General features: G+C 37.8%; 1 protein-coding gene across 1 annotated transcript in view; it reads right to left on the bottom strand.

The window, feature by feature from the left end:
- LOC135200511 (calponin homology domain-containing protein DDB_G0272472-like) overlaps positions 1–18,932 on the bottom strand; it is a 63,793-nt gene that overhangs the window by 6,053 nt on the left and 38,808 nt on the right. The window contains 3 exon segments of the mRNA XM_064229161.1: positions 4,200–4,311; positions 15,420–15,553; positions 17,989–18,179. Of these exon segments, the coding sequence (XP_064085231.1) occupies positions 4,200–4,311; positions 15,420–15,553; positions 17,989–18,179 (437 nt within the window).

Here is an 18,932-nt window from a genome sequence, read left to right as displayed (position 1 = left end):
ATATCTACTCTTTTAAATATTTTCATTACTTTTCCTAAATGTAGGGCTCACAGTTAATTGAACTAATTCTGGAAAAAATAATTCATTTGATAACTGTGTAATTTATGATACACTGTTGTAAAATTTCAAGTGGTCTGCACAAACACTCAATTCTAGAAGTCTACATCATTCAAAATAAAGTAGGATATACCTTGGTTAGTGAAAATAAAGGTAAAAAAAAAATAAATTCATATGCTTTAATCCTGATGAGTTATTAGATTATTCTCAGTCACACACTGGGGAGTGCTTTATTAGTATAAAGCACTCCCAGTTCCAAGACAGCTGTATGAGAAAAGATTGTATTCTACTAGTTACTATTACGAGAAACTTTCTCTTCTTCAAATTATCAAATGTTCAACATTAACCCTTAATGGACGGATACCCTCATAATAAGAGTAATAATACGTAAACAGGTTTTTATTTTTAAGTGGTGGGACAGACTACCTCCATGGCGAGTATCAACTAATAATGAAACGCCATTGATTTGGAGAAATCGCGCAGGAAAGAGGTTTCATTACCTTAATGATACACTGGAAAGAGGTTTCATTACCTTAATAGCCCATAAATTTACTAATGGCAACTTTTAGACTGGCTCAGCTTGCCGATTCTAGGCATCTCATGATTCAGTTGTGTACTTGACTTCAGGGGGGTACGTAGTGCCTCTCTCTCTCTCTCTCTCTCTCGTCTCTCTCTCTCTCTCTCTCTCTCTCTCTCTCTCTCTCTCTCTCTCTCTCTCTCTCATGATGTCCTTTTATGTATTTACTCATAAATATACCCAGGGTTGCTGTTGGGTTCAATTTCTACCTTTTATGGCAGTATGTCAGTTATAATTGTAATTTTGCAAAGAAACGTGCAGAAATATTAGAAAAAATATGTATAATCCAAAAAAGTTTATGCATCTTCGATCTCAGTAAAATTTGCATAAATATTTTACAACAAAATATAGTTCTTACCTGTTAAAAAAAGATAGTATTGTGTAAGCTGTAATTATAATTTTACAAAATAAAATAAACTATAAAAATCAAGTAAGTTGGTAATAATTTACGATTCTATTGTAGAGACCCAACAAGGGGTTGTAAATAGTAATTTAATTATTATTAATAGGGGTTAGTTTTTCCAGACCTCTGAGTCTCAAGTAGACTCTTCTCGGGCTGGTTCTCTGGGATCAATCCTGAGAAGGAGAAGAAGAAGAAGAAGAAGAAGAAAAAAATAAATTGACTTCATTTGAGAAACCGTCTTATTTAAAAAAATTTATGATTTTATTAAACCCTCTTACGCCGAAGCCCTAAAAATCAAAACCTCTCCTGTATGCCGGCGCCGGTTTGGAGTGAGCGCGGAAGCGGAAAAAATAATTTTTTCAAAAAATCACAGCGCGCTTAGTTTTGAAGATTAAGAGTTCATTTTTGGCTCATTCTTTTGTCATTGCTTGAAGTTGAGTATCAATCATCAGAAATGAAAAATAATATCATTATCTATTGTAAATAATGCGATAATATGGTAGCGAAAAAAAAAAAATTCATAGATAATTGTATTCAAATCACGCTGTGCAAAAAACGGTCAAAGCTAACGAGTTAATTTTTTTTCGTTGTATTTTACACTAAATTGCAATCCTTTTGATATATAATACATAGTAAAAACAATAAAGCAACACCGGAAAAATATTATCACAAAATGATGTACGAATTCGTAACGCGCGGACGTAAAAAAATATTATTTTCAAAAATTCACTGTAATTCTAAATATTGTTCTAGAGACTTCCAATTTGTTTCAAAATTAAGAAAAATGATTGAATATTACGATACTGTAAGAGTTTTAGATTAGAATTGCAGATTTCGACCATTTCGGACGAGTTAAATTTGACCGAATGTCGAAATTTTTATATATATATTTTTTTATATGCACATATTTTGGAGATGGAAAAAGCTACAACCTTCAATTATTTTTTATTGTATTCTTCATGAATTTGCGCACATTTTGATATATGAAACTCTATAAAAAGGTCTAATATGAAAAGGAGCAAATATTAGGATAATGCGATGTACGTATTTCGGAGACTTGCGGCCGCGAATCGGCGCGCGGAGTGAAGGTAAATATATTTTTCAAAAATTCACCATAAATCACAATATTGTTTTAGAGACTTCAAATTTGTTTCAAAATGAAGAAAATGACGGAATATTACTAGGCCGTAAAAGTTTTTAGCTTACCAATTTGCGTTTTTCAACTATTTCGGTAGAGTCAAATTTGACCGAACGTGGTTTTTTTTCTATTTATCGTGAATTATATGCAAATATTTCGAAAAAGAGAAAAGCTACAACCTTCAATCATTTTTAGTTGTATTCTACATGAAATTGCGCACATTTTCATATATAAAACTTTATGTAACAGCTAATTTTAAAATGGTGCAAACATTTCGACAATCGCACAAAAAAATTCTGATTTTTTCGGAAGAGTTAAAACCGCGCGAACATAAGGAAAATGTATTTTTTTTTTTTTCATAAATTCACCATAAAATCGAAAAATTATTGTGCTAGAGACTTCCAAAAGTTGTTTGCAAAATGAAGGTAAATGATTGAATATTACTAGAATATAAGAGTTTTAGCTTACAATTGCGTTTTTTCGACCATTTCGGTAGAGTCAAAGTTGACCGGAAAGTTGAAATTTTTGCACTTAACGTTATTTATATGAAAAATATTTCGAAACTGATAAAAGCTACAACCATTGTTTGATTTTTGTTGTATTGTGCATGAAATTGTGCACATTTCCATATATAAAACTTTATGTAACGGCAAATTTAAAAGGGTGCAAACATTAGGACAATCGCACGAAAAAATTTATCGGAAGAGTTATCGCACGAACGTGAGGAAAACGTTTTTTCATAAATTAACCATAAATCGAAATATTGTGCTAGAGACGTCCAATTTGTTTCAAAATGAAGGCAAATGATTGAATATTATTATAATATAAGAATTTTAGCTTACAATTGCGTTTCTCGACCATTTCTGTAGAGTCAAAGTTGACCGAAGGTTGAAATTTTTGCACTTATCGTTATTTATAGAAAATATTTTCAAAACTGATAAAAACTACAATCATGAGTATTTTTTGTTGTATTTTACATGAAATTGCACACATTTTCATATAATACTTCATGTAAAGGATAATTTAAAATGGTGCAAAAATTATGTCAAAGTGACGAAATAATTTCCAAGATGTGTCACTGATACTTTTTAGTGCGATAAGAAAGAAATTCGCGCTTGCGCGCCTGCGTAGCGATTGTAAACAAAACAACGCCTTGATCCGTGAACTCCCAGCATCCCCCAAGGCGCGTAATACAAAAGTTTTCGGCTGGTAGGCCTATAAGTATTTTCCGCGAATTTTTAAAAAAACTTTTTTGAGCCGACGTATGATACGTCCAATCGGCATACGGGAGACATTTTGACACAACGTTTAATACGTCCAATCGGCGTAAGAGGGTTAATTGAAAAATCCCTGCTTTCAGCAAGAATACTTTTCATTTCCGAAACTCCGCAGATAAATAGATCTTTGCTGGGTCCAATTTGGGCACTCAACAAGCAAATGCTGTACTGTCATGGGTGTTTGACAGTCTGTTACATTTCACTGGGTCAGCATGTGGTGTTGACATCAAGTGACCATGTGAGAATCTTGTGTTGTCCTATACTGGAGTCTTGCTAGGAATCACCTCTTTTGATCTTTCCTCCTGTGAGGATGTCCTCCATGCATATACTTCAGATTTTATGTTTTTAAGTTTAGTATTTGTTGTTGGCACCGAGGCCCATTCTTCTTTCCAATCCTGGTAAATCAATGTTTTAACAGATTTTACCCAGTCTGACACTGGGGCATATGAAATTGTTGGAGGGATAGTGCAGGCTAATTTGGCAGCCGAGTCTGCATATTCATTTCCTTTTATTCCCACGTGTGCTGGGATCCAACATATTTCCATTGATATTCAAAATTAAATTAAATAGTAATTTAAACTTCTTGTGGAAGGTAGGGAGAATTTTTTTCCAGTGATGTGTTTTTCTTAAATTGGCTGACCTCAAAGTTTGCCAGGTCTGGGGTTAAACCACCCTTTAACTATTCCTGGTTATAACTAAAATATAGTCAACCATTTAAGAATTTAAGGCACAAGATTGGAAACTTACCATCTGGACTGCTGCAGCTTTCTTTGCTGCTGCCAGTCTTTCTGCCTCGCGTAGTTTCAATTGCTCTAATTCTTTCCTTTCACGAGCTATGCGCTCAACCTCTGCTACCCTCCTGGAAAATAGAGGAAAAGTATATATTTATGATATATCAAACATTTACAGTACTGGTTTTAAGACAAAATTTTTAGAATCATCCTCTATTTAACTGGAACTCAATATGATAAAACACTTCTTTGAGAAAAGGAAATGTGAAAGATACTTTTACACACGCACTGTCAGCATAATGAATAATTAATTAATTCTGTTTCCAAAATCTTTCAATTTTTTCATCTTGACTCCAGTCTACTGCATGCACGACACAGCTATTCTTAACTAGCTAAACTACCAATGGAGTTCACTGTAAAAATGAGAACTACCATGCTGCTATTCCATTCACTACACCACCTTCATAACACTGCTTTTGGATGGTTCTGATCTGTAGAAAAAAGGAAGGACTCCTTGTAATGTGTAGTCTGTTGCATGATCAAGAATTCCTTTTCTCAAGCCTTTTCTTAAAAAATACACTATCTTCAAATCAATCTGACACATGGCTGAATGAATGATAAAAAGGTTCTCCAAAAATGTATTGATAAGTATAAAACCAAATCAAATCAGATCACAAAAATTAAAAGAAAATTAATGACAACTTTTTTTTTCAGAAGACCAAAGTCTAAAATAAACTAATACTGCCACTGGCATCACATACAACATGAAATTCAACATGAGTTACTGACAGTGTGAAAAATGTGCAAAAAGCAAACCTCATTGAAAATACTAATAACAGATCTAACAGGATAAAAACACCATTCACAAGTAAACAGTTCAAGATGTTGCTGGACATGGAAATGGCACAGAGGAAAACAATGAAACAGCACAAAAATCTGGGCAGACAAATACTAAAAGGTGGTAAGTACCTGGCAACAAGTCAGGTTCATGTGACAAGAACATAAGAACATTGGGGCAGATTTAGCATGTCAATTTATATAAATCCTGGAAAGCTCAGCACAAATTCAACTTCATATGAGTCGCACAGAGGAATGAGAAGTGTTGGCTCATGAACAATTGAGCATGAACTGGGCTGCACAGTAGGACTTTCAATCTTTCAAGTCCTAAAGTCTGAGTGACTCGGTCCATTTCACATGAAGTGCTATTTATTATTAGTACTAATTATTTCAGTAGATGAAACCTATTCACATGGAACAAGCACATAGGGACCACTGACTTGAAATTCAAGCTTCAAAATAATATTGGTTTCAAATTCCCACCACAGACCCCACACTGTGAAAGTAACTGATCTTGGTACGTACAGTCAGTGATTTCTTCATCGCCTTGGGGGAGGCGAGAATGTTTCGTACATCTGAGCCAGGCATGTCAAAACACTAGCAACCATACCAGTGGACCAATGAAGGGCTTTGTACAACTTACAATTTTACAACAAGTTATCCCTTTCCATCAAATAGGTGAAACTGATGAAAATTCCAACATATTTTCCTAACATCACTTCCTCGACATTTACAAAGATTAATATTTAGATTAGGTAAAGTTCTACCTTTTTTACTGTTTCAATATCTTCTGCCTTATCTTCCCTTTGTTTATCCTGCAATTTATCACATCCCCTATTTGCATACAGAGTTTTTTTTCCACTGAATGCTTACTATTTATTAACCTTAATAAGTTGGTAAACCCAAAGGTATTTTTTGACAATTGAAATTGTATACTTTATTAATTTTAGATAAGAACATATGAATAGAATCATCTAAAATACTGCATTATTTAAAACCTTCTGTAAAGAGACTCAATATACCATCAGCTGTATAAAAGATAAAATAACGAACCCCACTCATTAATGGCATACACCTGGATTTCATTAAAGTACTCGCTCAAACGGAAAATGGCCCATTTCTTTGCTTACAAGCAAGGATGGCCTCTACAGATAAATACAGAACACAATAACTACCATGAATTTTCACAGCTTTTCAATAACATGATATTGTTATGATACAATAAAGTTTGTTCATACTTACCGGCAGATATATATATAGCTGTATTTTCTGAAGTCCGACAGAAATTCAAAAACTTCCGCACACACAGTGGTCGGCCAGGTGGTTAGTACCCATTCCCGCCGCTGGGAGGCGGGTATCAGGAACCATTCCCATTTTCTATCATAATTTTTATTTCCTTTACTGTCCCCTGAGGGGAGGTGGGTGGGTACTTAATTATATATATCTGCCAGGTAAGTATGAACAAACTTTATTGTATCATAACAATATCATTTTGTTCATGAAAACTTACCTGTCAGATATATATATAGCTGAATCCCACCGTTGGAGGTGGGAAGGGACAGAATAGAAGGATTTTGGGAAACAAATGCATGCAGATGATTTACATCTTGGTTCCACCTGTTAGCATTGCTGGCTTCGTGGTTATTGCCACGTAAGTCTGCTTGTGCTACTAGAGTTGCCAGCGAGGTAGAAGACCTATATAGCTGGTGCACTCCAGATGATCTGTCCAACAGGGGCGAGACCACGACGTGACTAGACCATATTGACCATACCATGAGGGCTAAGAAGTAAAATAAATATATATATATATATCACCACCTGACCAACCTAGCCAAAGTTTAAGGTGTGTTAACTAAGGCTTAAGAGTTAAGAAGTCACCGTTGTCGGCGACTCAACTACTAAATTAAGAGCTCTCCTAACCATTTCTACAGGATAGGATTGAGTGGTACTACTTGCCCCCAAGATTGTGTCTGCAGACACGTATGGCCCTAGCGAGCAGCAGATCTCATATGCCATCTTCACATCTCGCAGGGAGTGTGAATTGAACACAGAGTGCTTCGCTAAAACATGGTACTCAGGATGTTGCTGAGTGCCATGCTCTGTTGAAATGCTTCCGAGGCCGCGCCCTCACCTCGTGAGCATTCAAATCAAAAGATTTCAAATCTTTGTGCCAACACAATGAAGGAGCTTTTTGAAAGAACTCCTTAACAATAAAGCCAGGGTGTTCTTCGATATGGCAAGTCTGGTCTTTTCGGAACACTGCAGATTGTCCGTACGACTTCGACTTTCTTGAGTTTTATGTAGATAAAACTTGAGAGACCTGACAGGGCACAGGACTCTCTCTGGCTCCTGCCCAATAACTTGTGCCATCCTTGATTCCAAAGCTCCTGCCCAAGAACAAGACGGTTTCCATTCTTAGGCCACAACGGAAGGCTTAGAGAACGCACCGCCTTGTGTTCTCTAATGCCAAAACTTCTGACGATGGCTGAAAACCTCACTAACCCTCTTTTTGTCGTATCTAGGGTGGTTAGAAAAAGGCCTTCCTGATCACGTGCAAGAAGTTAACAGGTAGGAACGATGTTCCGAATGCTTTGACATCAAGAACTTCAGACTATGTCTAAGTTCCATATTGAAAGCTTCGATCTGGACATGCACAGTCAGTCAGTCTGTACTAAAGTCAGGTGACCGACCAGTTGACCAGTCAGACAAATCAAGGACAGCAAGGCTGTACCCTGAAGACCGTAAGGCCACTATTCTTCGCTGAAGGATGAGTGTCTGGACTGCCTGGGCGATTCAAGCTAAGCAAAACCTTGGGGTATGAACGCAACCCCAACGTCCGTTTAGCGAATCAACTCCTGAGCCACTCCCTGGACTCGAAGCTTCTGGTGACAGGGGGCCGGGAGAAAAGGAGCGAGGAGCAAAAAGGCGATTCAGTCACGAAGGACGAATGCCTGACAGTCCAACCTGGTCTCATGTTAAACGATCATCGGGTGTGTAAACGCAACCGACTTCGTCAACAAGAAACTCAGGGCTACTATGTGTCTCCTGATCTCGCACGAGTGTCTGACTCCGAGAAAACAGGTGAGACAAAAAGTAGATGGTGAGCGAGTTTTGAGATTCCACAGAACTCAAGATCGTGAAGGGCTTTTGTTTGTTTGGACAGAAGCAAATCTCTGAGCCCAAAGGCCGTCAACAACATATTTGCGTATTCTTTAATAGTTGTGACTGCCAGCTTATCCCATCTTCAAACGGAAAGGGAAGACGGCAATCTTATGCTGTCAACATCTCGATAGTCTGAACGTAGTCAGACTCAGAGCGGAGAGGTTATAGGTACCTTTCGTGTTAAAGTAGACCGACTCTCTCGGAAAAGGTCCTTGGAAGGACGTGACCTCTGTGAATCTAGGATCTTGAAGGCCAACATGGGGCGATTAGCGTCATTGTCGCTCCCTGTGATGGTATAAATCATCTTATTACATTTCCTAAGCGTTTGAAAAAGGGGAAAAGAGACTAAACATCCATCCCTGTTCATATCATAGCGAAGAGATGTATGAAAGGACGTCCCTAAAGTCTCCATAACTCTCAACATACTTCTAAAGAAAGATTCCACTCGGAAGTCAGTAGTTGCTGCCGTCGATCGAGACGATTCGTACAGACTTTGCAATCCTGTAACGAACCTCTAGAGGATCGTTACATTCTACGCCTGTTGTTATAATAGGCTCTTTCTCGTAAACCCGAACAGGGACCGAGAGAAGATACTTCCTAAGATATGAGAGAGCTGTGGAAGATCAGAGTTGATATGGACCACTGGTTCCAGAAACTCGTTTTTCAGACTGGAGGGACGACAGAACTTGTTTTTTCCACTTCTTTCAGATTTATGATCCAGGACATCTGAAACCCTCTCCAGAGTCCGGCACCTCTTTCTATCACCTCAAGTGATACTTAACGCACCGAGAGATGTTCAGGAATCATTCCTAGATCTTTAATAAAATTTCAGTTTCCCGGTAGGAAAACTGTAGAGGTCTGAATTGCAGTCTATTCAGGGAAACAAACTTCTTTAGGAAGGAAATGGTCCCCAGCAAGCTCATCCATTCCCTCACACAGTATGTTTACTTCCCTAAAAAGGCTGCGCTTTGCCTAAGCAGGAGAGCATATAATAGTGAAATGTTGCGGTAGACTCGTAGTCCTATACCGTTCGGTAACGAGCACCGAAGGAGTAAGAGATATATCTGAGAACATAAGTAAAGGCAACAAACGAATGCAATGTTTATTCATTCATGTAAGAAATCCCCTCAATCTTAGGCTAAAGTCCGTGATTGTAGGGCAGAGATACAGTTAGTCAGTCAATCCCGCAGGAGAGAGAGAGACGTAACTGCCAGCACAGAGATACGGTTAGTCAGTCAATCCCGCAGGAGAGAGAGACGTAACCTACCGCGCATGACAGCGAACGAGCTGGTACTGCCTCGTTTGGACTGGCGGAGAGGACAGTGACAGCAGCAGCTTACGATCGTCGTCTCTTAACTTTATGCCTGGGTTGCCAGCTACCCTATTCTACGAAGAAAAAAAAAAAAAAAAAAAAAATAAAAAAAAAATTTAGGGGGGTCCGTTTTAAAAATTTTTTAGCATAAAGAGACTCTCAAGCTGGTATATTTAAGCGAAACAGAAAACGCTAAATATATTAGATGCGTTCGTGTCGTCATAACACTACCATACAATGGTAAAAGATAAATCGGAAACTCCTGGAAGGCTGCAGGGGAGTTAACGATTAAAATGTCCTTAAAATAAGAGACAATAGACCTTCTCTGGATTGCCATCCGAAGAAGAGGTAACTACAGCAAGCGTATATGACTTGAACCAACCAGTAGTAAAATAACGCAAGGCAAAATATGATATTATGCAATAAAGTTTTTTCATACTTACCTGGCAGACATATATACTATAGCTGAATTCGGAAATACAGCTACATACATATCTGACAGGCAAGTTTCATAAACAAAACTCAAGAGAATTGAAGCGGACAGCTCAAGCTTCTTATGTTATTGGACATAAGCGTTCATGACGTAGTCTACAAGTCTATTTTCTTGTACGAGTCTGCGAATGATGAATGAGAGCTCTTCCGAATCTTGTCAATAAGAGCTTATCCGCTTACGCAATATAAGTTATGAGAAGTTTGTCAATGAGAACTAACCCATTTACGGGACAAAGAGATATTTTGTCAATGAGGGGATACCCACTTACTTGACAAAACGATAGTATATTGTCAATGGGGGAGGGGGAAAATTCACTGAATTGACGAAACGTAATCCAGGAAGTCGAGCATTTTATTTTCGATTCCCGTCTCAAACGAGGAAGGGGCAAGAATCCTGTTAAGAAAACACGGCTTACGACAGGTAGAACGACGATGTTCAATTCGGCAGCGTAGTCCCGACTAGGAACTAACAAAATCTATCATCTGAAAAGCCCCCCTTTCAGATGGGCTAAAAAGCTTGCAAAATTATCCTGGGAAGAGGAAGAAACTCTCCAACCAGCTTCCTCTCCCGTATCAAAATTTATTGGCAGTATGGCAAAGGAAGTCCTGTCTTGCGCTTTCCTGAAGAGCGTCCTTTTGATGAGTGCCTTTGCAAGAATCCTACTGAACGTTGCCGGAGAGTCCTGACGTGCAGGACGTCGAGCTTTTACATAACCCATAGCTGCCTTACCGCAAAGTCTTGACTGTGGTAGAGCAAAAGAGATCTTTCCTTGAGCTTTCCATAACTCCATCCAATCCTGGACTTTACGAAAAGCAATATTACTGACAGAGACCTCTATAATTCACGAAACCCGTGGTCTTGCTGGGTTTCGAAAACGAAGTTGCCTTTTCACTTTAAGCTTCCTCCGAAGCACTGCTTACTTCACATTCTTCGCAGGCGATGTAGAAGGGATCACCGAAGTTAGGTAAAAAATCTTTAGGCCCCCAAATCAGCTTGAAGACTTCAACAGAAACGTTCAGCCAGGCGACACACCTGGCGTGCGCTGGTCAGCGCGCGCTCGGCGTACACTGGCTAGCAGCGAGCACGCTCGGCGTCCACTGGCTAGCAGCAAGCACGCTCGGCGTCCACTGGCAAGCAGCGAGCACTCTCGGCGTCCACTGGGCGCGCGCCGCTCGCGCTCGGTATCCGACTGGCGTGCGCTCGGGCCTCGGCGTCTACTGGTGCGCGCTTGGCGTGCACCCGCGCGCGCCTGGCGTCCATCCGAACGTCCCGTCCAAGCGAGCGTCAAAAAAAAAGCGTTCAGAAAAGCGTCACGCTCCTGACAGGCGTCATGCAAGCGAAACTGCCTTCAGGGAAGAACATTAGACATCTCGGAGAGAACACCGACTGCACGAAGCAGTCTCAGGTGAAGGGTTGATCGTGTGAGAATACGCGGGGCGAGGGAACGCCTTCTTATTCTCACAGCAACAAAGCTAGGACGTCCGCGCTCAAAAGCGTCCTGCTAATATGACTTGCTTTCTCTTTTCTCGGTGGAAAGACGTACACGAGTTCAGGCGACGTTCGCCTTCTTACTTCTCACTGCAACGCATGACGAGAGAGAGAGGACGTGAAACGTCCTCTTCTATAAAGCTTCTATTTAGAGGGCGCGAGTCCTTCCGAAAGCTCCAAACCCTGCGCAGGGAGGACGCTTCGGAGGACGAGAAGCAATCCTTCAGGATTTGTGCACGCACTTTGGCAGCCCTGGGAGTAACTTCACGTCTGCCGAAGCACGTCAGATCGGTGGAGTTCCCTCGTAACCCTCCTTCGGCTTTCGACATGCTCTCTCCCTGTTCCTGGGAGTCAAGCAGAGGTCCCGGCCTAGAGGCGAAATAAGGCCGATCTGACGCACACCTCCACTACACAAGGGGCACTGTCACTGCACTTAGCCACTTCACTTTTGCTCTCCAAAGCCAGCACTTTCGATTCTAAGTTACGAATCGATAGAGTATCAGAGAAAGGTCAATACCCTCTACAGAAACTGTTTAGGGCCCGAAGGCAACATTACAGGGTTAGGAGTAACAACTACAGAAGTAGCACTCTTCACCACAATGATAGGAGAGCGAGCACCTTAGATTCCAAGATACAGATGGAATCTATAACGTAAAGGGCATTACCTCACGAGACATATTTATAGCCCGTAGGCCATACTACAGGGTTAGGCAAAATAAAGTCTACAGGTAGGTTAGCCTACCCTGACTTTGTTTACTGATTAATTGCGTACATACGAATCATACGTCTTCCTTACGGAATTAGACAAAGTCTCACACTCCTTACATGACAAATCTCAACAAATAAGCAAGACACATAGCCCTCGTGCATATCGAGTGCGGAACTACCGAAGCTTTCGGTAGCCACACCCTATCTTAGCAGACAACACCCTCTGAAACTAGCCTAACTAGATTCAGATATACAAAAATGAATCATATTCAAAACAATTTAAGATAGCGTATGCCTAGCCACAAATCCAAGTCAATAAATCAAAAGACAATTAGGATATTTAGCGGCCATGAAGTTTCCAAAATCCTAAGACGGAGGTACTGAAAACAGGTGTTTCCAGCACCGGCGACAGAAAAATTATGAATAGAAAATGGGAATGGTTCCTGATACCCGCCTCCAGCGGCGGGAATGGGTACTAACCACCTGGCCGACCACTGTGTGTGCCGAAGTTTTTGAATTTCTGTCGGACTTCAGAAAATACAGCATATATATATCTGACAGGTAAGTTTCATGAACAAATAAACTTTTAAGAAGTCTGCTTAAGTCCTTCAATGTTATTTCATTCTTCAAATATGCCTAACAATAATCATGCCTATGCCACGAGGTTCCATTATAAAATAAGTGAGTATCGATACCTATTGATTGAAGGGATTTGCTTCAAATTTTCACCACTTACTTCAAGATAAGCTCCTTTACTACTTAAAAAAGTAAGTATTCAAAAAACACCAAAAGAAAAAATTATTACTCATTTTGTAATAACTATGAGTACTATAGTTAGAAAGCTGATTATTGCAGTAAACATATTTCTTAATGTGAGAAGCATCCCCTGAAATTCACAAAATAATCAGATGAACGGAAATGTGCTCTGCTTGGGTGATTGACATTCGTGACATATCTCCTAAGGAGACTTGCCTTCTGTTCTGATTTCTTTTGTCTTTTCAATTTTTATAGTTTATATACAGTGCACCCCCCACCCCTTATTCGCGGAGGATGCATTCCAGACACCCCCCCTGCGAATACTTACAATCCTTATTAAAATGCTTGAAACTGCCTATTTAATTAGTTCAAACTCAAGAAAAACCCACTGAAAATGCTTAAAGTACCTGGTTTCTAATTTTGTATATATATATATATATATATATATATATATATATATATAGAAAAAAAAGAAAAAAAACAACATTTAATCATGAAATTCATATGAAAATAGTTTTTTTTTTTCCCAATATGACAAATCTTTCATCAATTTGTATTTTTCATTACTAACAAACCTGAGGTCTTAACATTAGGATAATACTAGGTCCAAGCTGGAAAACCGGTAGAATTAATAAAAAAACTTTGTGTGAGCCAGGGACTATTGGCATCTGAACTGGGTCACGGGGCATTGAAGTTCCCAGAATGCCCTGGGCGTCCCGTGATCAATCAGTCAATTAACCCTTAAACGTTGAGCCGGTATTTCTGAAAGTGTCTCCCGTATGCCGGCGGCGTTCGAGAGTGAAGCGCCGAAGCGGAAAAAGTTTTTTTTTTTTTTAAGTCGCCGCAAGCTTAATTTTCAAGATTAAGAGTTCATTCTGGCTCCTTTTTTTGTCATTGCCTGAAGTTTAGTATGCAACCATCAGAAATGAAAAAAAAATATCATATATAAATATTGGAATATATGACAGTGCAAAAAAAAAAAAAAAAAAAAAAATTCATATATACAATAATTGTATACAAATCGCGCTGTGAGCAAAACAGTTAAAAGCTAATGAGTTAATTATTTTTTTTGTATTGTACACTAAATTGCAATGATTTTGGTATATAACAAATGTAAAACGATAAAAGCAAAACAGAGAAAACTTTTATCACAATATGATGCATGAATTCGTAACGCACGGACATATAAAAAGTTGTTTTCAAAATTTCACCATAAATCGAAATATTGTGCTAGAGACTTCCCGTTTGTTGCAAAATGAAGGTAATTGATTGAATATTACTAGACTGTAAGTTTTGTAGCTTACAATTGCAGTTTTCGACCATTTCGGTCGAGTTAAAGTTGACCGAAAGTCGAATTTTTTCTATTTATCGTTATTTATATGAAAATATTTAAAAATGGAAAAAGCTACAACCATGGGTTGTTTTTAGTTGTATTCTACATGAAATTGTGCACATTTTCATATATAAAACTTTATGTAACGGCTAATATATAATGGTGCAAACATTACGACAATCGAACGAAAAAATTTATGATTTTTTCGGAAGTTACCGCGCGGATGTAAGGGAAAAGTTTTTTCATAAATTCACCATAAATCGAAATATTGTGCTAGAGACTTCCAATTTGTTGCAAAATAAAGGTAAATGATTGAATATTATTAGAATGTAAGAGGTTTAGCTTACAATTGCGTTTTTCTACATTTCGGTCGAGTCAAAGTTGACCGAAGGTTGATATTTTGGCACATCGTTATTTATATGAAAATATTTCAAAACTGGTAAAAGATACAACCATGGGTTATTTTTTGTTGTATTCTATATGAAATTGCGCACATTTTCATATATAAAACTTTATGTAACGGCTAATATAAAACAGTGCAAACATTACGACATCGGACATAAAAATTTATAATTTTTTCAGCAGTTCCCGCACGGATGGAGGAAAAGCTTTTTTTCTAAAATTCACCATAAATCGAAATATTGTGCTAGAGACTTCCAATTTGTTGCGGCAAATATAATATGGTGCAAAAATCATGTGTTGCTGATGCTTTTTATTGCGAGAAGAGAAATTCACGCTTGCGCGCCTAGGTAACAATTGTAAACAAAACAACAGCTTGATCCGTGAACTCCCAGCATCCCTCAAGGTGCGTAATTCAAAGTTTTCACCAAGTAGGCCTATAACTATTTTTCCACAATTTTTTTTAAAAACTTTTTTGCGTCGACGTTTCATATGTCAATTCAGCACCCAAAAGACAATTTTCGTCAATGTTTAATACGTCCAATCGGCGTTTAAGGGTTAAAAACAGTACACTCCAATGAATTAAGTAATTTAAAAACTAAGTGGTCCTGTTAAATTAATTAATAACAATAATAACAGTATCGAATCTACAGCCAGAGATGATTTGTACTCTATCTCTGTTAATCTCTAGCTTATCTTAAAAATACATATGAAGTTAGAAAACAAAGAAAACAAATGCAAAACTTACTTCTTCCTTTTTTCTTCTTCTTGAAGCCTTTGCTCCTCTGCTATTCTTTCTTCCTCAATTCTCCTTGCCTCCTCCTCAGCTTTTCGCACTTCATCTGCTAACCTTTTCTCTTCAAGTTTTCGCTTCTCTTCCATCTGCAAAATTCAAAGGATGTCACTAAATATGAGACAAATTATATAATAGAAAATTGCAATGCTGAAAACACAAATTAAACAATGATAAAACAATATTAATTATCACTGTATAAAAATTGCTGCTAATGATGGCATCTACAAAACATTTAATTCTTAGGCAGTTATCTCAATTATAAATACAATATTAGTAACTTACAGCACATAAGTGAAAACCAAAACCCATAGGGGGGGGGGGGGGGGGGGGGGGGTTGAAAACAACCATAAAATGTGGGCAGTGGCCACAGGTCAGCAGCTCTAACGAGGCAAAATCTAGGTCAAGATCTTACAAAAAGTCATATGTGTTACTGTCTCCATTGTCATCTTATTATGTAGAACTTTTGTCATTTCCTACTTGTCAAGAGTATAACGGTGAGTTATTGTTTTTAATATATTGTGTAGAAGTTGTAGTAGGTCTTTATTTTTGTATATTTTTCTTGTATGTACTCTACCATATATTTCTCTTCAAAATAACATGTGTTTCACACAAAGTGGAGTCCTGTTGTTTGCAGGTTAAATATGAAGGAAGAGAAGTGGAAGGAATATGAGACCAAGGGGAGTATACACAATAAGTGGTAGTAGATACAGGCAGTCCCTGGTAATCAGTGATCTAGTTTTATAGTGTTCGTCTAGCGCCATAAAATCAGCGATTTATGGCACCATAACAGGCCGAGTTCTGGTTATCAGTGGCATAAGCGCCATAAATCGCTGAGTTTCTGTTAATGGCAGTTTTCGCTTATTGGCACCTCCTGGGGAACAGAACCCCTGTCGATAACTTGGGACTGCCTGTATATAAAAAGTGGGAAGAATAAAAATGGAGATAATGGAAAAAAACGATCATAAGAAGGAAGGCAATACATCATTTCCCAGGATCATCAAAAGTATGAGTGTTCTGGATAACCAACCCTAGGTAGCATAAACCACACACAGCCAAATCTAGCCACGAACATTTCATTATAGAGGACCACACATAAATATGAATTTAAAGGATAATTAAGATAAGTAAGTAAACTAACTGAATGGAGTGTGCATCAGAGCAACTGTATGGATAATATTTAGTTAAAAGATAAATGTTTGCTCATTAGCTAAAATCATGACAAATCAGCACTTGTAATCCTGAAGTTTTTGGGATAAAAATTAAATGCAGGAACAAGGTAGCTTATGTTATCAAATATATAAGTTTTAGATGATGGAGATCTAAATGTCCTATTGGAACATAAACTTGGTGCTGAGCACTGGATAATAAGAGGAACCATTAAGGAGAAGTACTGTATTAAGCAATCATTTATTACATAATCTAAACATACCCTCTATGATGTCTGTAAAAAGCTGAAAAGATCTGATGACTTTTTACATTGTGCACTCTATTAAACTTAAACTGCTACTAAATCAACAAGCATTCATGAATCCTTTGCTAGTGTTACACATTTTTTCTATATTGTACAATAGATTTCAAGAGTGTTCCATTATATACATTCAATACTTCTCTGCCTTTTCCCTGATTGATCTTTTATTATCCTACTATCTTACAGCACAACCTAACTTTGCAAGCCCTTTGTTCTTATGTGAGGGCTCCAAAACTCTTAGGCAAGTTCAACCTACAGCACAATTCTTTGTGCTACAAAATATCAAGTCTGAGGACTGCAGAGCCAAGAGCTATCTAAAACACAGCACTTCCTAAGCGAAGCTGGAGGATCATGTCAATATATTTTAAAAGCTTTGATGTGTCAAATTTATTTTATTTATTATTTTTTTTTTTACCAAATAACATGACATGTCATAACTGACTCAACACTGGATTTCAGATGACGCATCAAAGTATCACAATGGACCTAAACAGTTTTAATTGCTTCTCAAGAGGCATCACTATACCATGATTGAGTACAATATCAAGTGCAGAGTAAGAAGAACCTAACACAACCAAAGAAGAGATGAACAAAGAAAGATGCAACAGTGCCCAAGTCCAGACATGCTGGGGTCAACATCAGGCTATCGCATATGACTATAAATCACTTCATTCATAATAATAATCATGCAGTACTTGGTATACAACATATTAAACTTTTTGCATTGTAAAATGTGACTTCCCTATTATTTAAAGCTAAACACCAGATGGAAACAGGTGACAAGTGGAGAAGTTGTAACAGTTTTTAAGGTTGCCAGTCTTGCATTACACTGGCACACAATATGATGCAATAGGGTTCATAAGGTTTCATATTCCTATGGTCTCAAACTTTACTTATATTCTCCATCTTCACAAAATAACAGAAATTTTCAAAATACTTTCAATTTATGTATCAATCTTCAATGCAAGGAACCAACATGAAAAATCTGAATGAGGGCAAAAAAAAAAAAAAAAAAAAAAGTATCTCGCCTCAGAAATTAATAAGACACTGTACCTGTTCTTTAATTTTTCGAGCTTTGGATTCTTCCTCAGCCTGCTTCTTAGCTAACATGAGGTGTTTTTTCTTTTGCTGCTCTTCTTTTAGTCGCTCCTCTCGCTGCTTCCTTTCTGCTTTCTGGAGTTCTTTAGCCTCTCCTGCTTTTCTTTCATTCTCTTCCCGAGCCTCTCTAGATCGTCTCATTCGCTCTCATTACGCCTTAAAATGATTGAGAATAGACAAATGATGACAAACAATTACTGCAAATCCCATCTTCAACACAACTTCAAGAACAAGGAAAGGAATGCAAGAAATTATAATTGTGCTGAAGAAGAAGAAGAAGAAGAAGAAGAAGAAGAAGAATAAAAAGGCCTCATTTAAAAATAATTCCAGATTAAAAACTTAGTGTGAAAACCTCTTGAAAACCAAAGTAACTGAAGCCTTTGAGTAAAATTATGAAATGGTGCCACCAGTATTAACAGCAAAGGTCAGAACAAAAAAGGGCACATACAGACTGACCCTAAACATGCACTGCATCTAAAATGCTATTTCTGAAAAGAAAATACTTTCAAACTAATAATTTATTACTGTAATATTGAAAACCACTACATCATTCATTAATTGTCCATTGCTGTAGAAACTGATAATCAAGTCTATCCATGACAACAATCCCTAAAATCACCTTTTACAATATCAAATAAACCTAAATTTATTACCCAAAGCTCCCATTAGTTCTGTTAACATTAATCTCAGCACATCCCTACTAATCATATTTACTATGCCTTTTATTTTTGTTTGAAATGTTCAAAAGCAGTCTACTTTGTGTATGCAGTCTGGGTCTATGAGTAGTATCAATCTCCCTTTCTTAGTTTCCTGTGATCCTGTTGTTATCACTTCCGATTACTCCTTCCAGTTTGCCTGTTGCAGTGGTTTTGATTCTCCACTCTTTTTCTAAGTAAATT

The sequence above is a fragment of the Macrobrachium nipponense genome, chromosome 27 (assembly GCF_015104395.2).
Source record: "Macrobrachium nipponense isolate FS-2020 chromosome 27, ASM1510439v2, whole genome shotgun sequence".
In the NCBI taxonomy this organism is placed as follows: Eukaryota; Metazoa; Arthropoda; class Malacostraca; order Decapoda; family Palaemonidae; genus Macrobrachium; species Macrobrachium nipponense.
This window is presented reverse-complemented; position numbering and strand designations above follow the sequence as displayed.